The sequence below is a fragment of the Spinacia oleracea genome, chromosome 6 (assembly GCF_020520425.1).
Source record: "Spinacia oleracea cultivar Varoflay chromosome 6, BTI_SOV_V1, whole genome shotgun sequence".
In the NCBI taxonomy this organism is placed as follows: Eukaryota; Viridiplantae; Streptophyta; class Magnoliopsida; order Caryophyllales; family Amaranthaceae; genus Spinacia; species Spinacia oleracea.
The window spans coordinates 119,003,448-119,027,054 of NC_079492.1; the positions used below are offsets into that span (position 1 = coordinate 119,003,448).

At 33.0% G+C, this 23,607-nt stretch overlaps 2 protein-coding genes across 2 annotated transcripts; both read left to right on the forward strand.

Annotated features, from left to right (window-relative positions):
* Positions 1 to 252: 252 nt before the first annotated feature.
* Positions 253 to 2,652, forward strand: LOC110792623 (peroxidase 44-like). The gene is made up of 3 exons (XM_056831563.1): positions 253 to 530; positions 1,062 to 1,144; positions 1,481 to 2,652. The coding sequence occupies exons 1-3, from the start codon at positions 306 to 308 to the stop codon at positions 2,151 to 2,153; spliced, it is 981 nt and encodes a 326-aa protein (XP_056687541.1). The 5' UTR covers positions 253 to 305; the 3' UTR covers positions 2,154 to 2,652.
* A 1,331-nt stretch (positions 2,653 to 3,983) lies between these two features.
* On the forward strand, positions 3,984 to 6,125 carry LOC110792612 (peroxidase 44-like). The gene is made up of 2 exons (XM_021997438.2): positions 3,984 to 4,233; positions 5,022 to 6,125. Exons 1-2 carry the CDS (start codon positions 4,015 to 4,017, stop codon positions 5,772 to 5,774), a joined length of 972 nt encoding a protein of 323 aa, XP_021853130.2. The 5' UTR covers positions 3,984 to 4,014; the 3' UTR covers positions 5,775 to 6,125.
* The last annotated feature ends 17,482 nt before the right edge of the window (positions 6,126 to 23,607 follow it).

Genomic DNA, 23,607 nt, shown 5'->3' on the forward strand with positions numbered 1-23,607 from the left:
TTCATGGGAATACAATAGTCATTCCTTTAACTTTTATAGCCATTATAGGCATCATATACGTAAAATTACTAAAATTTTGGAAGCTATTACTACCAAACAATTATTTGATGATTGCCTCTAACTCAATAATTATTAATATATACAAATAAAAATATCATCTTATACAACGTATATTAATTGTCTCGACTTTCATTCAATCCCTATATAAACTCTAACTTTATATCTTCTTTTTTGCATATCTAAAAACAAAAATAAATCCACTGCACTTAACTAAATTAAACCATTAAAAGAATTGAAGTAGCCCTATGAAAATGGCGAGTATCCAAAAGCATTTGAATGTAATTTCATTGGTATCTTTGTTCTTATGCTTTACTCTCCCTCTCAAGTTAGCTCTTCAAGTTGGTTTCTACGCTAAATCTTGTCCGAATGCTGAAAATATCATTCGACAAGTTGTTCAACAACGGTTCAAGATTGATAGATCTGTCCCTGCGGCCTTGCTACGCATGCATTTTCATGATTGCTTTGTTAGGGTAAGATTTTCTACTTGCTATGCCTACATTGAAAAACAAACAAAAGAAACACTAGCTATTTGAAAGGTAACATGCATTTGCCACATAACATTGATAACCATTTGCTTAGTACTATAGATGGTAAGTAAAATTTAGGACTAATATAATTCTCTAGTAACAAAAGAAAAAATCATCATGTATTACTTGTATCATGATCATAAACTACAAAAGTGTGTCATTATCATAAAAGATTAAGTCAGGTCGGGTCGCACCCATCATTAAGATTTAAGAGAGAGAGAGTTCACTTCACAAGTCAGAGGGGGTTTCACTTTAAAACCAAATGACAATACGGGAATTGACTCTCAGGCTTATAAAGTGATTAACTCTCTCTTCTTTTGTCAATAAAGAAGACCCACATGTATATGTTGGGAATGCTATGGTTCAAAATAAAACTAAAAAAATTTAATGTTATCATGCTCCTAAACACAATAACTAAGTTGTCTCAATTACTAGATTAATAACTATAATTGTTGGTTTATTATTGATAAATAGGGTTGCGATGCATCAATATTAATTGACTCAACGACCAAAAACCAAGCAGAAAAAGATGCGGGTGCAAATGGGTCTGTAAGAGAGTACACAAATTCTTATTTACAATGGGTGTACAATAAATATTGTATACCGGAGTAAAAGTTAACTCAAAATGCTTAAAAGTTAAGCTTATATATGTAAAAGTTATGTATTTTTTAGTGATAATTTTTTTAATTTTAGTAAAACTTATTTCTTTAAAATGACAAATAATGTATAAAATTAATCATTTAACCTTTTAAAAAGTTTATCTGTCAACTTTTTTATTATTAATATAAAAGTTAATCAAAACTAGATTAAAGTTACAAAAAATTGGGTAAAAGTTATCTTGGTGTACAATAAATTTATTGTACACCTAGTGCGCGCAAGACCTTTTGAAGAGTGTATACACTCATTGACCAAATCAAGACCGCTCTAGAAAGAGCATGTCCGCAAAAAGTATCTTGTGCAGATATCATAGCCCTCGCTACTAGAGACGCAGTTGCCCTAGCTGGTGGGCCTAAATACAACGTACCAACAGGGAGGCGTGACGGGCTTATTTCTAGGGCCAGTGAAGTAAACCTTCCTGGGTCAAGTTTCACTGTTTCTCAGGCCCAACAGTCATTTAGTGCTCGTGGGCTGGGCCTTAATGAGATGGTTATCTTATTGGGCGGTGGTCATACTATTGGAGTAGCCCATTGCAATTTCTTCCAAAACCGGTTAACCAACTTCCAAGGAACTGGAGCTCCGGACCGTACTATGGATCAGGCTTTGGTGAGCAAGCTTAAGGGACTTTGTGGGTCAAACCCAAACGCGAATCCAAGTACTTTCCTTGACCAAAACACGTCGTTTGTGTTTGATAACGAATACTACAACCAGATTAGAAAAAACAAAGGGATATTAAAAATTGACCAAAACCTAGCACTTGACCCGTTAAGTGCTAAAATGGTATCAAACCTTGCTGCCAATAACAACAATTTTGGACAAAGCTTCGTAAAAGCTATTATAAAAATGGGTAGCATCCAGCAAGGAAATGCAGGGGAAATTAGGGATAATTGTAGGACAATTAATTATTAAACTTTTATTGAATTGTTTGTTGCCCCAAATTTCAATCAAAATGTTGTAATTATGGACAAACTTTTACTTTTTTTTTTTTTTTTTTTTTTGACGGGATTCAATTTATGCACTTACTTGGAGTACTTGATAAAAAAAAAAATTACTACTTCGTACTACGTATATATGTAAGAAAAAGAGTTTGTGATGAGATGGCTTTATTTTAACTTTTGCATACAATTATAGATTAAGAATACGATCGTAGTGGCCAAATTTTAATAAATTATTAAACTTGGTTGAAGGAAAATAATGCATTTCGAATATTATCATCCAAGTTCAAGGAAACCTCACAAAGTCAAAAAGCTTATAATTGTCGTTTAACTTCTATAGACAAAGGCATAATTAAAATGCGTTAGATAAATTGTTTACTACCAAACAATGATTTGATTTGATGCTGATTGCCACAAACTCTTAATATTAATATTTTAAAAATATTGATTTTTTATATATATAATTTTATTTAATAATAATTGAAGTTGTGTTAAGGGTATAATTCACATGTCAGTATTGAACTAGTTATCCCAATTGACTAACATATAACTATATAAATTTGGTGGGTTACTCCACCTATCACCAATTAGTTTTAGGATGGAATCCCGTCATGGTCAAGCTTTTCTCTTGGCCAAGTGAATATATTTGCAATATGGAAAAGAGTCAAAGATCTGCTTGGAGCAAGTATCCAACAAAAGTGAATATCACAAGTAGGGTCTTAGCCTCAAATCAAGAGGGTCCAATAAGGATGTTGTGTACATATTGATTAACATATAGGACTGGTGGGATACTCCACCTATCATCCATTGGTTTTAAATAAAACCCAATCAGACTTATATGAGGTCAATTTCTTCTCTATTTCTCAAATGCGACATATAACTAGTCCAATACTCAAATGTGAATTACACTCGATTGATCTTAACAAGTTGTTATTGGTCAAAATTATAAATCGATAAACGTAAATATAAAACTATTTCAGCTAAAGTAAACTGAGGAATTAAGAATACTGTAGTAGTAGAATCGTAGCCTTAGTCGTCTAGTTTGATTTCATTTTTTTTTTTGGTGTTAGCACCGGTTCACCCTTAGGGCTAATCCGGATTCGGGGCGAGTTTTGGGTGGTTAGGTTTCAGCCCCCTCTCATTATTGCGGGGGATTGAACACGAGTTCTCCCTATCAAATTCAGGCCCAATCACCACTGAACCAACAAGCAATTGATTCCAGTTTGATTTCACGCATCCCTCGCTAAGACCTTTAACTTTTCTATGTATTTACTTTGAGTTCTCTTAAGAAAGAAAGATAAGTAACCAGCCTCGTTTTCAATTATACATTACGAATAACTAATGAGAACTTTATTTGGAGGCAAAAATTGAGATTCTTATACGATATTACACATTCAAATCCCTCTTTTTTCCTCTTTTTCATGTACTACTATGATTTATAAGTCGTTATAAACTTATGTTGAACAAAGAAGTTATAGATTATGATTATGGTGGCCAAAAGTTTAATAATTATTATAAATTGGTTGAAGGGGAGATAATTCATGCGAATATATTTGTCATTTAACTTTTTTTGGGCATAAAATACGTTAGATAATTAATTAAACTTTGGAAGCTAGCAAATTATTTACTACCAAATAATGATTTGATGCTTTTCTCTAAATCAATACTTAAGTATTAATACAAATTAAAATATGATAAACCTTATCTATCTTGTCTTATACTACCTATATTGTTTTGACTTTCATTTTTAATTATACTATATAAAGTCAAGTTTACATGCATTTTCCAAAAACAAACATAAGACGCACAAACATCATATCTAGCACCCTTCGAAAATGGCGAGTTCCCAAAAGCATTTCAATGCATTTTCATTAGTATTATTGTTATTATGCTTAGCTCTTCCACTCAATTTAGCTCGCCGAGTTGGTTTCTACGCTAAATCTTGTCCGAATGCTGAAAATATCATTCGACAAATTGTTCAACAACGGTTCAAGGCCGATAGATCTGTCCCTGCAGCCTTGTTGCGCATGCATTTTCATGATTGTTTTGTTAGGGTAAGCTTCTTTACTTAATATATATTGTATTGAGAAACAAAACCAATATATCTTACATATATATATATACATATAGCAATTTATTTTGAATTTAACACATTTGGCTTATAAGTTGTAGCTTTGTAAATTAAGAAATAAATAAAATTTATCCAAAAACTAAAATAAAATGTTACTCCCTCCGTTTCTTTTTGTTCTTTACATTTTCCTTTTTGGGTGTCTCAAAATGTTCTTTACATTTCCTTTTATATTATCACATAAATATTCTATCAAAATTTGTGTCAAATGATTATTTTAACCAATTAAATTCATTGGATCATTTAATCTATCTTCTCGTTTTCCCAATATCATAATTTTGGTAAGAGAAAAAAAACATTATAAATAAAAGGAAAAGGCTACATGTACACCTAATCTTGTACACCACCATTAATTTGTTGACACATCATCAAATCCACTAAAAAATGAGAATGAAAGACAATAAATATGTCATTTCAACCAATAAAAAAAGCATGGTGTACAAGATGCATTGTACATTAGGGATCCTAAACAAAAGTAATTCTTTTTTTGTTTAAATAGAAAAATAGAAGAATTTCAATGCACATTAATTAGTGGTTAATAAATGTGTAAAAGGCCAAACTTAAATAATAAAAAGAATACATTAATGTACGTATCTAGGTCATCATAAAACATTAAGTTGCGCGCACATCCATGCATCTCTAAAACCTTAGCTTCAAGTTTTCATCAGCTTAAAAATTACTCCGTAATATTAATGATTTATTATTGATATGCAGGGTTGTGATGCATCGATACTAATTGACTCGACCAACAATAATCAAGCAGAAAAAGACGCAAGTGCGAATGGTTCTGTAAGAGAGTATGCACTCATAGACCAAATCAAGACTGCTCTAGAACGAGCATGCCCTCAAAAGGTCTCTTGTGCAGATATCATAGCTCTTGCTACTCGAGATGCAGTTTCTCTAGCCGGAGGGCCTAAATACAATGTGTCAACGGGAAAACGTGATGGGCTTATTTCTAGGGCTAGTGAAGTAAACCTTCCTGGGCCGGGCTTTACCGTTTCTCAGGCCCAACAATCATTTAGTGCCCGTGGGTTAAGCCTTAATCATATGGTGATCTTATTGGGTGGTGGGCATACCATAGGAGTAGCCCATTGCAATTTCTTCCAAAACAGGCTAACCAACTTCCAAGGAACCGGAGCTCCAGACCGTACCATGGATAAGGCATTGGTCAAAAAGCTTAGCGGACTTTGTGGTTCGAACACAAATGCAAATCCGACTACTTTCCTTGATCAAAACACGTCGTTTGTGTTTGATAACGAGTACTATAACCAAATTAGAAAAAACAAAGGGATATTAAAAATCGACCAAGAGCTAGCACTTGACCCTTTGAGTGCTAGAACAGTCTCGAAGTTTGCTTCCAATAATAACAATTTTAGACAAAGCTTCGTAAAGGCCATTATTAAAATGGGAAATATTCAGCAAGGAAATGCCGGAGAAATTAGAAAAAATTGTAGGAGGACAAATTAAAAATAGCGCTTATGACTACATAATCTTAAGTTGTTTGTTAAGTTTTCTTATGTTACCAAAAATGTTTCGACTAGAATTTTGCAATTGATTATTAATTTCACGTGGGATAGGTCATATGATCGAATTTTGTCTCCTGTATTTGTAATTTGTATTGTCTTTATTATTCATTTACAATAAAAGAAAGTAAATATAGAGGTACAAGTAGAATAGGTGGTGTAAATTCGTACACCGTATATCTCAATGAAGGGAATATCTTAAATTGTTATACTATCTCCGTTTCAAAATTATCTTTACAAATATTAATTGCACAAAATATTAGGACAAAAGAGAAAGTGTGTAAAAAGGTCGGTGAATGCAATAAATATAGATAAAGGAAGAGAAATGTGTAAAAAGGTACTCTCTCGGTCTTTTTTTGTTCTTTACGTTTACATTTCCTTTTATATTATTACATAAATGCTTCAATATTTTATCAAAATTTGTATCCAATAATTATTTTAACCATTTAAATTCATTGGGACATTAAATTTTCTCATTTTCCCAATATCAGAATTTTTGATAAAAGTGAAAACATTATAAATAAACGTAATTTACCTTGTTTAAAAAAAATAGAGGAATCTCAATACACCTTAATTAGTCGTTAAAACGTGTGCAATATACGAAACGTAAAGAACAAAAAGAGACGGAGGGAGATAAGCCTACAACAACTTATCGCATAAAATTCCATGAAAAGCTCAGTTTGACGATTAAATTAGGACGAACAGAGTAAAACACATGTTTAATATAGCTCAAGTGGTAATTTACCTAGAAATTTAGAAGTTGTTGGAGATACAAGGTTCAAATCTTGCCTCACTTAGTTTTATACTTATTTATTCAATTTTATTTTTGTTCTGCATTGTTACAAAAATCTTATGTACGTTAAGTTTTGGCCCACCTAGACCCCTACATAATTTCATTCGCATTTTAAGTTTTGGCACCCTAGGCCCCTTTATATAGTTTCATTCGTATGTTAAGTTTTGGCCCCCATATATATAATTTATGGTTTCGCTACTTTATTTGGATTAGTAAATGGTTTAGTTGTAAGTCCAATTACGTTGTTCAATGATAATCGATAGCGGTTTCTAGCTAAACGCCTAAACATATCGATTGTCGTCACATGTGACCAATCCTATAAACAATTACTACCTCCGTTCCTGAAAGTTATTTACGCTTTCCGTTTATGTACGTTCCTGAAAGTTCTTTGAACTTATGCTTTATGCTATTTTTGGAATATCATGTTTACAATTATGCCTGATTTTTTTTATTCATCCACTTGCAACATATATTGGTCCACTTGTATAATTATACCCTTTATTCTGATTGTTTTTCGTTCATCTATTTTCACACTAAAATAAGATGTCACTTTCACCTAATTGCAAATAACATCTCACTTGCTCACCCTCTCCTTTACGTTAATTCTCATGAAAACAGTTACGGTAAAAAGTACTTCATTTGTTTCAAAAAATTGCAACACTTTGACTTTCACGTTTGTTAAGGTATAACTTTGACCATAATTATCTCTAATTATCTTGTTTCAAAAAATTCTTAAAAGTTGATATTATGAAAGTACATAATGAGACCAATTCTTTACTTGATAACATTTGCTTTTGATAGATTAGTAAAATATATGGTCAAAGTTAGTATATGAATAATGACAAAATTAAAAGTGTTGCAATTTTTTTGAAACGGAGTAAGTGTATGAAAACGGAGGTAGCATTTAATATACTGCACATTGCTCGAAAGAAGTACTCACTCTGTCCCTTAATACTTGCACCGTTTTGACTAGACACGCTTGCCAATGCACAACTTTGACCACCAATAACTTTAACTACATATTAAAAAAACTATAAAAATATTAATATTTTGAAAATATATATTAAGATGAAGCCAACAATATATTATATACTAACATTTATATTCATATACTATAAATAAATTATGGTCAAAGTGATTTATGTGAATTGTGCAAAAAGTTAAAACGGTGCGAGTATTAAGGGACATAGGAATTATATTTCCAAAAAATTTGTCTAACAAATGAAAAATCCTCGTAACTTATTTAATAAAACTTGCAGTTGACAAAAGTTCCACAAAATAATACAGAGTATTAAACGGATGTCGGATCAGATCTGATCGAATCGGGTCCGAATAAAATACCAACGATCGTTATATACCCTTTTTTATTTTTTTATTTATACCCCTCTGTCCAGAAATACTCTAAAAGCAACTCCAATGGTGAGCTACAAGATGTTGTCTCTAAAAGCAATTCCAATGGTGAGCTACAAGATGTTGTGGCTAAGTTTGCCACGTTACAAGGTTTTAACAGTTGCTTATGTTTTTTTTTTGGTGCGAAAGATCCACAAGGGCAATATAAATTACAAATGGGGGCGGGGGGATTCGAACCTGAGACCTATTGTACACAGGTCCTCAGTCTTAACCACTAGGCCAAGACATCATTGGTTTTAACAGCTGCTTATGTCATTGTTGTACCAATGGTGGGCTACCTGCTCACATGTTCATTTTTTTTGTGAGCAGGTCCATTTTGTAACCATTGGAGTTGCTCTAATCGGTTTGACCGGCACAAAGTTTAATGCGATGTAATTGACTTATTATTTAATTACTCCATCCGTCTCTTTTTGTTCTTTACGTTTTTCTTTTTGGGTGTCCCAAAATGTCTTTACATTTCCTTTTACATTATAACATAAATGCTTTAATATTCTATCAAAATTTGTGTCCAGGGATTATTTTAACCAATTAAATTTATTGGGTCATTTAATATCTCACACTTTTCCATTGGGACATTAAATTTTTCTCATATTCCCAAAATCAGAATTTTGATAAAAGTGAAAACATTATAAATAAATGTAATTTTTCTAGTTTAAATTAAAAAAAAATAGAGGAATATTATGCACATTAATTAGTTGTTAAAACACGTGAAAAATATCAAACGTAAAGAACAAAAAGATACGGAGGGAGTAAATAGTACTAGTGGGATATTTTTAAAATATATATAGTGGGAAATGAGTCAAATTTTTAAAACGGTAGTGGAAAATTATTCATTTATTAATGTTTTTTTTAGGGAGTAGGGATATAAGGAAACTCATGAGTTTATTATAGTAAATATGAGAAAGGTAACCTAGATTACTCCCACAAATTAGAAGGTGCACCCGGTTGTATGTAGCTCTACATGCAGCCGGGTTAAAAGCACATTTTTACGGTCTAAAATCACTTTTTTACAGTTTAAAAACACATTTTACATTTTAAAAGCACATATATTTTTCGTTCTTTTAAAGCGGATGTACTTTTTGTGTTAAAATGTGCTTTTAACGGTAAATATGTGCTTTTAAACAATAAAAATGTTTTTTTTTAAAGGAGTAAAAATTCTAAACGACTCGGTTGCATGTACCTCTACGTGCAACCGGTTGTACCTTCTACTTGCCGCAAATTAGAAGGTACACCCGGTTGTGTGTAGACTAACTACGTCGTTTTGAAGGTTTTTGGAAGAAAAAAAAAAAATCACAAATGTAACTCCTTTCCGCCAGGAAAGCGCAAATCATGCATGTTTTCAAAAAAGTCAGTTTCTTTAGGGCACGCTTGGATTGAGTGTAATGGATTATGGGGGTAATAAAAGTCAAACCATCATAATAAAAGGACAATGAAGGTGAATTGAGGTGGTTGCAAGGGGGTGGTGTGGTGGTATTGTGATGAACAACCACTGTACAACCGCCCGTTCTTTAAACGGGCTCAAAAGCTAGTTAGTTTAAAGAGTAGAACATTCAGTAAGATTCACTGAACTTATTTGTGTGTGAAAATATCTGGAAAAAACCCGTGTTTGCTAAACTTATATTATCTGAACTTCTCTGAACTTATATGAACTGATATCTGAACTTAACTGAACTTATTGTGTCTGGAATAAGTCAAAATAAGCCGAACATAACAGAGCCTAAATAATTAGAAGAAGGGGCAAAAAAATATCCTAAAAATGGAAGTGTGACTCATAATAAAATACGAGCGGAAATGGTAAGTTTGACTCATAGTAAAATACGAAGGGAGTAACATAAATGACTTTAATATTTTGTCAAAATTTGTGCCAAGTGATTATTTTAACCAACTAAAATCATTCGAGCATTTAACATCTCATACTTTCCCATCGAGGCATTACATTTTCACACTTTTCCAACGTCGGATTTTGGATTAAAGTAAAAACATTAAAAATAAACGTAATTTACATGGTTTAAATATATTCTTATATGGATTCCCAATCCATATTAATTACCTTTGTAGAGAGGCAGTTTACTTTGGTAATTTGTAACTGGCCAACATTAAAATCATCACACATAACTACATACGTAGTAATTAAGTGATCAAAGTGTGTATTATATTTATAACGTTTTCGTAATGGGTTTTAGCTGTGCCTGTTACTGATATTGCTTTTAATTTTACGAAGTTATTTATAACCCGCTCGCCCACACTACTCAAAACACTCATCTTATTTATGTAGCATTTCTTTTTTATAACAATATATGCGTCACTGCTTGTTTGTTTCATCCAATTTCTTTTCTATCTCACAACTTTAACACCAATTCATCTTCTTAAATTGCGAAAAACACGAGGCTTTTTATAAATGAAGGAGAGAAGAAAATTATGGATCGTGTGCTATTTTGATAACAATGTTACCTCTTGTTTTTGGTAGCGAGTACGCAAGTGCATATCCGATCATAGTTTCTCTGTCTAAATCACCTACTTTTCAAATCTTCCGATGTTTCTTTAAAGGTTTCTTAGATCCATACAAGGTATTGTTACATTGAACCTTAGCATATACCATTTTTTCTGTTATGTTAGAATTTTAATTGTTATGGAATTTTAATTTAAATGCTTTTGTAAGTTTCAATTTTTTTAGCAATGAGAGACCAAAACTTGTTCAGCGCGTCTCCTGTGAGACCAGTCACACCATCAACTTGATGGTGTGACGAGCGCGAAATCAACCGCGTACCTCCCCTAAAACTAAAAAAAAAAAGTAACAGATCTAAACTATAGAAGTAACATACCTAAACTAAAAAAGTACCTCCTCTAAAATTATAAAAAAAAGTAACATGTCTAAACTATAGAAGTAACATACCTAAACTAAAAATGTACCTCCCCTAAAACTATTCCGTATTAAAAAAAATTTAACATGTCTAAACTATAAAAGTAACATACCTAAACTAAAAAAGTACCTCATCTAAAATTATAAAAAAAAGTAACATGTCTAAACTATAGAAGTAACATACCTAAACTAAAAAAAGTACTTCCTCTAAAATTATATATAAAAAAAAGTAACATGTCTAAACTATAGAAGTAACATACCTAAACTAAGAACGTATCTCCCCTAAAACTACTCCGTATAAAAAAAGTAACATGTATAAACTATAGAAGTAACACACCTAAACTAAAAAAAGTACCTCCTCTAAAATTATAAAAAAAAATAACATGTCTAAACTATAGAAGTAACATACTTAAATTCGCAAGTGTGAACTGGTCTCACCATCAGTTGATGGTGAGGACAGTCTCATATAAGAATTTGGGAACTTATATTGGGTTGCTGTCAAGATTTTGTTATTGAATTGCAAAATTGCGCTGGTTAATAATTGTTCCATTCTGCTTCTCTCCAAGTTTTTAGAAAAAGAATTAAAATATGGAAACAACTTTTACCAAAATAAAATAAATGGAAATAAATGATTTAAAAATAGTTTCCCATTGTTATTAATAGAACAAGAAAAACAAATCATTTGTGCAAGTTTTTAAAAGAAAATCGTCTACCTTTCCCGGTCTATATTGTCTACATCTATCTATTACTATATACTAAAAGAGACACCAGGAATGACACGTGTCATTTCATGGTGCGATTTTTTCCCGCCAAAATATTTTTTATTTTTTACTTTAAATACATTACGCTTTTTTAGGAAACTAAGATAAAAATATATTTTAATTACTATAAATGTGTACTGCATAATATATTATTGGAGGAAAGCTAAATAAATATTATTTTTTCCTTTATGATATAATTTTATTTATGTATTATTATAACTTTTTAATCTGATAAGAAATATAAAAAATATTGGTAAATGAACTTCTAATGTTAGTCTACTATTAATAATATAATACATGGTAATTGGTAAGTAAGAATGTTAATTAAAATAATAATACATGGTAAGTAAACTAACATATAAGTTTATTTATCAAGATTTTACTCAATTCAAAATATGTTGTATTTGACTAACTCGGTTATGCTCGGGTCTTTTCGAAAATTAGTCTTGAGTCATAGGGGTTTGGTTAACGTTGTTAGATCGTTCTACATACAAAGTAAACGACTATAATTTTTAACTTTGTATAGTAATATGCAAATTTAGTTCATTTGAATATATTTTTTACACAACTTTGAATTTATACTTTTTCATATATCCTTTTTACTTTCATGTTTTTTCCTAATATCACAAGTCTTTTAGTCACTATTAAAATAATAAATTTTTTTTAGTATTAGTCGGGCCCTAAACTAGTTTCAAATATCTTGATCTTTTTGAGTATTGTCTCGATCCGCACGTGGTATTGTTACATGAACCTTATCTAGCATAGACTTTTTTTTTTTTTTTTGTGTCCGTGAAATTATCTATACGTAATTACGTATGATATGAGTCATGCGATAGATAAAATTTTCAATGGTTAGGTATTACGTAGTAGGAAATCATTAGAAACATACCAATGAGAAATAAGATTTCTATTATATTTTAGATTAAAAAATGCTTATTTCATGTAGATATTTTAATACTTATCTATGAATTTTAGTTTTAATTTAAAAACGTGAATAAAGATAACATATATCCTTAGATATCATATACAAGTCCAAACTTCTACCATATAGATTTAACGATGTAGTTTATCATCATCAAAATGGCTATCTCCTTTTTACCTTATACATAAATTCTTTTTTCCTCATACAATAAACATAATTTATTTTATCAACTCCTGTTTTGATTATTAGTTTAGTTTGTGTAAATACTTATTTGATGAACAAGTTAGTTGTATCACTTGTATGTGTAATGTTTGGATTATATCATCCTTAATTTTCACGTATTTATAATTCGGGTATACTAATTTTAAATAAAGGATTTTATAATTTTGTAAATATAATATGATTTCTGGTTTTATTTACTCATTTTTGTGGAATAAAATCCTGAAATTATATAAACTCATTAAACCCCAAATCTTAGTGTAACCCCCACAAACTTTAATAATTGTCGTGCTAGCATTGACACTCAAAGAATCCTAAAAAGTTTGAAAAGTGATGCCAATTGCCAAGTGACTGTTTTGATTCTATGTCTAGCTTTGCGACTAAGTGTTCGATTAGTATTCTAAGTAGTAGAGTAACTAGAGTACGTCAAATGGTTGGAGGTAATATTCATTATTTTGAGCATTCCGTTAAGATAAATGTTATGGACATGTTTATGTTCTATTCTTACACTTGTAAAACGGGGTGGGTGGGTCGGCCAGGTTCACGATGGGTAAGTATGGGTTCGGGTTGAAAACAGTTTGGTTGTATTTAGGGTTGGCTAAATACGAGCTGAATATATACGAGTTTCAAGTCGGGTTAGGAGTTGGTGGGGAACTCAACTTGTGATTTGGAGGTCACAGGGTCGAGCCCCATCAGCTACGAAATGCTTGGGAGTGACTCAAGCGATGACCTGCATAACTGGACTGGGTAACCTGTGCTAAGTGATGGTTCAGTTAGATCATTTTTCTTACGTATTAAAAAAAAGTCGGGTTAGAGTTCAAATAAGAGTACGTGATGCCTTTTCATCAACTTTTTGTTTTTCAATTTTTCATAATAAATGAGTACTTTTTTTTATCTTACTATTATTTTATACTAGGTTAATACCCGTGCGATGCACGATTTATAAAGATCACATATTAATCTTACACTAATCTAAATATTAAGAGGGGTGATATTAACTTATCCATCCATAATTTACCTATCATAAAAAAATTATAATAGAGGTGATGATTCAACTTTAACGATTTAATATTGACCTACTCGCCAGTTGTCACAATAATAAATTTCGCATCATAAATTTATTTTAATGTTTCGTGTAATTTAAATTGCGGAATTAATTATTACTCTGTAAAACGTATTTGTTTTCGGGACATATTGTACACCCTTAGAAGAATGTTATTGCGTATGAATTCAATCTTTGTTTAGTATTTATTATTATACTTCTAATTTGTACTATGGTAATATATATTTTTAACTGTAGAATGAAACAAACTTTTAAAAATGATAAATTTATTATAAAAATATAAAAAGTTTTAAAAATTGATAAATTTATAATTAAAATATAAAAAGTAAGCAAAAGTCTTAATATATTGATGTGTCACATGGATTTTTTTTCAATGAATTAATTTAATTATAAAAATATATATATATAAATAGTTTTACAATATTAACCTTTAACTTAGTGAAATACGTGCCAAGATGATAAATAAGGTTTCTTTTTAACCATTAACTTGATATCTCGGGGTTTCTTTTTTTTGTTTTTATTCTTCTCAATTTTTATAATTAAAATAGATATAAGAACAATAAAATTGATTATAGCCTAGTAAGCGCATAAACATACAAAGAAATACTTAAAATATATATAAGAACAATCATGTTGAATTTTAACCATTAACTTCCTTCATCTTCCTTCCGGTCGTTGTAAATCAAATTGATTAGAGCCGAGTAAGTGCATAAAGATACAAAGAAATACTTATTTCGTTCGTTTTTATTCGCAATGTTTAGACTTTTTACATTTTTCACATAGTCTACTTGATTATTGTTGGTGATCTATAGGAAAGATAAAACATATACATGTTGGATTTTGTTAGATTCGTCTTATTAATCAACATTTAAATTTCTTTTTTTTATTAAAAAATGAATAAATTGTGTTAGTAAAGTATGTACTACGTATATAAGAAGTATAATGTTATCCCCATCCATCACCATGCACGAGTATAGATGGTAATGAAACCTGAACCATATCTAGATTTGGTGATCTCCAAAATATAATTAGACCCTGCATATATGGATCCAAATCCGGATATGTTTCTAGCAAATAGGATTTGAATTCTGTTTTTGGGATTCATATTCGATTCAGATCCTGCCCATTGATCTATTTGAAAATGACTTTTTTAAAAAAAAAAAATATGTATAAAATAATTTGAATTTGAATTTTTTTCATAATTTTGAAATTTATTTTCTTTATTTCGTTGGAATGTATTTTGCATTATAGGGTGAATGCATAATTTTATTTTATTTATGAAAAAATAGCATAAAAATAATATTTTTGAAGGAAAAAAAATTACACGTGGATCTAGATCCTACATACAGATCCGTTGGATCTGGATCCGAATTATTTGGACCCGCGGATCTGGATATGGATCCATGTGTGAAAAACGGAACCTAGAGTATATTAGATGTACACCCTGGTGCACCGTGCACCCTTGTGAGGAGAAAATGTGGTAGGTACCACCAATGGACATAAAAGTACCCTTGAGTGCACCAAATAACTTTCACGCTTTACCACCCACTTTATTTTGCCTAATATAGTTTTGTATGCTAAATGAAAATCACCATATAGCATCTCAATTTTTTTTGTATTTTTTTATTTCCATTGATTTTTTTTATTGAACCTAATTTTATATATCACCTATAACAACTTGTAGTTAGAGAGTATCTATTTTTACCCCCTTAAATATTGTACCATCCTCTTTACCGCCAATATAACTTTTTTATCCCTAACCCCATCTATCAGGACCATTCAACACCCATCTCCTTATTGTAAAAGAAAATCTCCAACGTACCACCATCATACTCCACTCGATTGGAGCTCGTATTAGCTGATACATGGTCAATTGGTCATGCACCCCCAAACAAATTCATACATGTTGTATATCTTAGCTAGATTATTTTACATGATTAGACAAATAGGTCTAATAATATATGATTAAAGATTTGGCCTAAAATCTTATGAATCGGTTACAATTTTGTCTTAACTTTCATCATCGAGTTTCGGATATTTAAATAAATACTTTATAGATCAAATGATTTTGACTTAACGATTTTCTGATATTTATTGTGACATAATTGTATCATGAGTAACGACGTATATAATTTTCTTATGATATGTAATGTTACAAATGGTTTTGTATTATTATACGTTAAAAAATCTCCAAAAAAAAAACTTTGTAATCAAACAAACATTCAAACTGCCGAATGACTTCTCTAAATATACAATAAAAAGTAGTACTCGTATATGTTAAGACAAATGACTAATTGACTATAGAGAGAGAATATATATAACTTCTTTAAATACCAAATCATTTATGTTAAGAAAAATTATTTGAGCATATATCATATATATGATTCGTTATTGTTACCATATATACAATAACTTAAATATGATAAAATAAATTATCTATTAATTTATTTATATTAAAAGAGAGGCCAATCAATGAGTGACACTTGTCATCACCACATGGATTTCCTCACTTTTAGTATATTATATAAATTAATTAAAATATCTACGTGGCACCTAATTAATTATCTACGTGGCACCAAATTAATTATCTACGTGGCACTTGATTTTTTTAATTCAAAAAGAAATTAGAAATCTTATTTTTCATTGGCCGAAACCATTAGTAATCCTAGGTTGGCGCTCTAATCTTTCAGCAAATATGTCTCCTTTATATATGTATATTAGATTTATATTGATATAATAATCGTATTATTAAAAGCGTTTTACAACCCAGAATAGGATGTAATGCTTGTCTTCCTTTCGCCGAATTGGTAGTTTGGTTAAATTAAGTTCATTGGATTAAATCTTACGAATTAGGTTTTTGCTTTTGATTTTCTGGAATTAACTGGGTTTTACTCTAATTGAATTGATGCTAAATTTTTTCTATAAGAACTTACCACTGATGTCATGACACGAATAAGGGAAATCCATGTAGATAAGAACTGATCTATTCAGATATGTCCAAATCACGACTGATATGTTCAGATAATGTCAAAACCAATATCAGAATAGAACCAATCTACCTAGATCATGTTCAGATCATAAAAAATATTATCCAGATCCGAACAAATATGTCGATATGATCAAGTCTAGATCGGAACCGGTATATCAAGATTAGATCAAGATCAGAACTCATATGTCTAAATTAGAATCAAACTTTCCATATTATTAGGACTCGTAGATCAGAACTGGTATGTCCAGATCATGTCAAGATCAGAACCATTACGTCTAAATTAGAACCAAACTTTCCATATCATGTCCATATTAGGACCCGTATGTTTAGATCATGTCCAAATTAAAAAAAAAACACACACACAATATATGTATATAGGATTGAGAACTCATTAAGGACTGTAGAATACGGATTTGTCAAGTTCCAGTTGGTTTGGCATTATAACTGCAAATTTGCGCAGCTTAATCAACCCAGCAAGCATCAATGGAAGAACAAAACCCGAAAGAAATTGAAGTAACATGTACACCCATTTTAAAGTATTTTTGTGAGCTTTTAAAATTATTTTTCAGTAATGTTGGTTCAGAAAAAGAGCTTGAGCTGAAGCATTCATCAAACAAACTACTCCACAAGAAGAAAATGTAAGTAAATCTTGAATGCTAGTTATGTAGACGAAATCCAATACGCTAGTATATATCAGGAATGGTAAAATGATTGTTCCAGAATGGAACCGAGGACGGATAGGGGCTTTAGGTTATAAAATTAGTTAATTATGCTTGTCTTTGCACAACATAATTGAAAATTTTCCAAGAAGATTGGGAGTGGGGCGAGCTACTCTTCTGCGAGGATGGTATCAAGTTTTCTTGTCAATCCTATAGATTGGGAGAGGGAACTCGACCTATGTTTTAGCAGGCTTGTGTGCAAAAGGGAAAAAAATTGTTATTTTCAAAACTGAATAAAATAAAATTGGCCAAAGTATATAAATGGAAAAAAGCTTACGTCAGCTGCTGTCAGTTCATTGGAAACAATCTTGTAATTGTACACTCCGACCATCCTTTTGGTGACATATGATGCCACTAAAGGATGCCACTAAAGGAGCTTTCTCTGATTTCTTCTCCTTCTTTTAGGCAATCACCCTTTTCAAGTCTTGTAAATAGAAGAACTTTGTAAACTGAACTAGAAAGCTTTAATGCTTTAATTCTGCCAACCTTGACATTATCCAATGTTGGTTTGATACTTTGAAGGATCGCCTTCGGCCAATTACATTCTTCAAATTTACTATCCTCAGCCAACACGAAAAGTGAATGTTGGGAATATTGTGTGTATAGGGAAATAAATGCTCGAGTACATAAACATAGAACAGTTTGTTGAACAACATACCATCTCCACCCCTTATTTGTTCCAATTCAAGTAATTTGTTTTTCAGCCAAGCCACGGTTAACTTACCAAAATCCCTATATAGAGGCCGTGCATATACAGGTATTTCTCCATTCTCAAGAAAACCTGTGTTAAGGGAAATTGTTAGTTTTACAGAGTTCCTCAAGAGGGGGGATGAATTGATATTTTACGTATTTATAAAAATTAAACTACTAGGAACAGAAACAGTAAAATATACAAGCAAGATTTAGCGTGGAAAACTCTCTAGGCCCAATAGAGAGGAAAAAACCACGGTCCCTTTGGGGACTTAAACACATTCACTAATTAGGCAAAACAACTCAGTTTCTTTACAAGCCTAATCTACTCGGGCAACAATCTGCCAATCGCCTCTGATTGCAGATGACTAGGAACAACCCTCTTTGTTCCTTCCCTTATGGAAACAGTCCCTCAACTGCTTCTACTCACAGATCTCTCGTGAGATCTTCTCTCTTGCTCAAGTAAGCCTGACTTAGGCTTATCATACAATAACTCAACACTTTAATTAAACGAATAGATATTAATCAACTACTAACAGACGATATAAGACCAAGTAACAAATACTGCTCTATATGGGAACAGGAACAGACTTCTTTAAAGATTAAGACTTTAAGGGTGATACCTGAAAGCTTCCGGTTGATGTAAATAAGTCTGATAAAAAGTTTCGCAAAGAACTTAGGTTGTATTTATAAGAATCTAAGTGTTTACCCTAGATTCAAATCCAACACATTTTAGGACTCTTTTTAATAGATAGATTTTCGCAAATACGTACTACTTCAAACGCGTTTTGGAAAAATCAATCTTTTCGTATTTGAGAGTTATATGTCAACTCAAATTCAAGAGTATAACTTCAAACAGAATTGTAAAATCAGTTTAAAACTTTTGACGTTTATCTTTTGTAAAATTAAAACTGATTTATTTCGTTTCACAATATAACTAGGACTCTACGAAATACTCTGTTCCCATACTAAGCTTGTACTAAATTACGCTGGTCTTATACCTTTCGACACTTATAGGATTTGCTTGTCTTGATCCTTGATTTAATCTTGCCACACACTTTGAACTTGATTTCTTCATAGCTCCCTAGCTTGCTTCGGTTATGCATTTGTTTTTCCTAGGTATTAACCTGTTCCTGTCATTCTTCAAACGAACCATTAGTAGAAGGTAAGCTTGTCATCATCAAAACCAGGAATCAACAATTTCCCCCTTTTTGATGATGACAACCTTACAACTTGATAGGAGTAAATAACTAAGGAATGAGATATGTAACCTGACAGTCCAGAGCTAAAAACTTAACCAGGAACAGATGTGTCGCTTAGGTGTCAAACCCAAGTATAAAAACAAATATTATTGAACACAAGTTGTCCTCTCAATATCTTCCCCCTTTGGAATTATAAAAAAGGGAGCAGGGAAAAACGTTGATTGAAAACAGAAGAAGGAGGATATGTGAACTATGTTACCCTAGCAAGCAGATAATCATCATGCAGCTCAAGTCGGTCAACGAGTTTGACCGCACCCCTGCAAGCAGAACAAGGAAAACGCAGCATATAGCACAATACAAGCAAAATTTCTACAAGTTAGAGTGGGGCAACTATCAGAACGTAGGAAAAGCGCACTAATGAGCATTAGTCATAAACTTGGCGCATCCAAAAACCAACCAAAAACAAGAAAAAAATTGTTCAAAGAGCCAGCAAAAAAAATTGTTTGATAGACAGCAGATTATATGGGGAAGGGTAAGCAAATTGTTTAGTAGGGTCAGGTTTGGGGAGATCCAGGAGCAGCATCCTCAACATGTGTCACCTCCTCTACGATCATGTCATTCAGGCGCTCCGTCATATCATTGAAGAACTCAGCCTGATATTGGCTCACCTTGTTGATCAACTCCTGCAAAGATGAAACAACAGACAACAGAACTGCATTGTCCAGCTGCAATTGGTCCACTTTGGCTATCAAGAGCTTGACAGAATCATCTGGTGAGGGTGCAACAGACTGGGTTTCTCCTTCCTTGTCTGATTCAGAGTCTTCAACCCTGTATACTGGAGGCATTTCCTTAGATGAACTGGCAAGACGGCTGATGCGGCGAATGGGCTGAGTAGACACAGGGGAGAGATGTGGCTTTTGGATAGGTGAGATGGCTGGCATAGAGCTTTTTTCTTTTGGGCATTCAGAGTGTGACACCTCCTCTGACTGGCCCTCCTCTTCCTGACAGGGAAAGGCCGCCTCACCTGCTTCATCTGAAAACTCCTCCTCATCATCTACATCCTCCTCTCCCTCATCTTCCTGTGGGGTGGCTTCTTCAACACTCGACTTCCCAACACAGACCACCCCATCCACCACACTTAGACTGATCCCATTCAAGCAAGTTTTGTTAAGAATGTGGGCTGGAGTATGTGGTTCAGCAGTGTAACGAGTAAGGTCCACCCCTACCTTTCGCATGATGAAAGTAAGAAGAGAACCATACCCGATCATGTTGTTTTGGGAGATGGAGTGAGAGAGATGGGAAATAAAAACAACAGGAAAGTTAATTTGGCGTTGGGATTCTAGGAGAAAGATGTAGATTAGATCTAACCTGCTAGCCAAAGCTCGTTTGTCATGACGCGGAACAAGACCCCGTCGAACCACATTGAAAAGGACTTTTTGAAACGGAGTCAGGACAGACTGATTGAGAGCTTTGGGGTGTTCCCCTTGTCCCCCAAAATAGGAATAAACCTCCTTCATAGTCGCACCCCTAAGCTCAATTTGACCCTTTCCCTTGTGATAGACCTCCTCACCCAAGATTGGGACCTTGAACCAGGAGCCCAACTTCTCAGCATCAAAGCTGAATTGTTTCCCATTAACTTCAGAATGACAAACCCCCTTTTTATTGACGAAATTAGAGCAAAATTCCCCCATTGCTTCTGGATACATACTAGCTTTTGAACAGACCTCAAAAAGATGAGTCCATCCCTGAGATTCTATCGTCTCCATCAATTCTACAAACCCGACTTCTCGACACCACGCAAAATCAATACTAAGACCAGGGAGCATACGATCGGGGGGAAAATAGAAGAATTTTGTGGGTTCAAGTTTTACCTTCTTCTCCATCGGAAGGTGAGGTTCCCCCTGAGTTAATGCGGCAACTTCCTTTTTCATCACCAGCTTCCTTTTGGTGGTGACTTTTGCAGTGGATTTCACAGCGGATGGTTTGGGAGTTGGTTGTTTGGGAGGCATTGTTTGAAGCGGTATGACGGTGATAACCGGTGTGGAAGGAGAAGAGGAATCGGTAGGGTTTGGGAATTGAAGTTTGTATAGTGTCATGATTTTATAGGGGTGGGTGTTGCGATTTACTAGGAGAGTTAAGATGGGATTTCAAAATTTAAATTTGGGGAGTTGACGAGAAGTAAGGGATGTTCCGTGAGTTTTTATAGACGGAATGATTGGAATTTGAAGGGTTTTGTATGGGGAATCAGAGTGTGGGAAGCGTGTTTGAGTGTAGAAGATGGAATAGTAATGCATGTACCGAGTTTTGTAAGATTCGATGAATCAAATTAAATGCTTTCCATTCATTTTTAGTATTCCCACTTAGACTTCGAATTGAATGCAAGTATTGGGAAAAAGTGCGATTACCTTAATAATGTGCAGACGTGGCTGTGGTAATGCACAGCTGGATTTTGCAATCTGAACCTGATTGTTAGTCTATTCAGAAAATATGGTGCATAACAAAAACGAAAAAATAATAATAATAATTTTTTTTTTTTTGATATTTACCAGTGAGATTAGAAAATTGTTAAGGACAACAGGTATCATTGTATTCGTATCATACCGAGTTCTAACCTGAGCTTGTCGTGTCTGTCCCTGTTAAGTGGTTTGGTCAAGATGTCAGCTACTTGATCTTCTGTGGGACAGAATTCGAGTTTGACTAGTTCCTTTTCCACATAGTCTTTTAAAAAATGATGTCGAATGTGAATGTGTTTGACCCTTGAGTGGTGCACTGGGTCTTTTGATATGCAGATGGCACTTGTGTTGTCGCATAGGATAGGAACACATTTTAATTTCATACCAAAATCTCTAAGTTGTTGTTTGATCCATAACATTTGCGAACAGCATGAAGCAGCAGCTACTTATTCAGCTTCTGTTGTGGATAATGCCACTGTGTTTTGTTTCTTTGAAGCCCAGGAAACTGCACATGCTCCTAGGAATTGAACCATTCCTGATGTGCTCTTTCTGTTTACTAGATCACCTGCATAGTCAGCATCTGTATATCCTTTGAGGTCAAAGTGATCATCGTTAGGGTACCATAGGCATAAATCGTATGTTCCTTTTAGATATCTTAGAATTCTTTTGACAGCTGTGAGATGAGATTCTTTTGGATTAGATTGGAAGCGGGCACAGACACCTACACTGAATGCAATGTCTGGTCTGCTTGCTGTAAGATAAAGTAAGGAGCCTATCATACCTCTGTACCTTGTTTGGTCTACACTTTTACCTTCTTGATCCTCATCCAGTCTCGTGGTTGTTCCCATTGGAGTATGGTTGCTTTTAGCGGACTCCATTCCATATTTCTTGATGAGGTCTTTTATGTATTTCTGTTGATGTATCATGATCCCTTGTTCTGTTTGCTTGATTTGGAGACCTAGGAAGAAGTTGAGTTCTCCCATCATGCTCATTTGAAATTCTTACTGCATTAAGTCAGAGAATTCCTTGCAAAGATCTTCGTTAGTGGCACCAAATATAATATCATCAACGTAGATTTGAATAATTAGTATGTCTGTATTTCTTGACTTAAGGAACAGAGTTCTATCAACCTTACCTCGATTGAACTTATTGTCTAGTAAAAAGTGTGAGGGACGTTCATACCAGGCTCTTGGTGCTTGTTTCAGTCCATATAGTGCCTTATCCAGTTTGTAGACATGTTCAGGATATTCTGGATCCTCAAAGCCTGGCGGTTGTTCCACATAGACCTCTTCCTTGAGAATACCGTTTAGGAAGGCACATTTTACATCCATTTGATAGAGTTTGAATCCCATATATGATGCAAATGCTATTAGTATGCGTATTGCTTCCATTCTGGCAACTGGAGCAAAAGTCTCTTCAAAGTCTATTCCTTCTTGTTGATTGTATCCCTTGACAACTAATCTGGCCTTGTTCCTGGTAATCGTAGCATGTTCGTCTTGTTTATTTCGGAATACCCACTTGAGACCTATTACTCGATTGTTCAATGGTATAGGCTCAAGATGCCATACTATATTTCTTTCGAATTCATTAAGTTCCTCCTGCATGGCAATGATCCAATCAGAATCAGTTAGTGCTTCTTTGTAATTTTTAGGTTCAATCATGGATACATAAGCATAGAAAGCACAAAAGTTTTTGA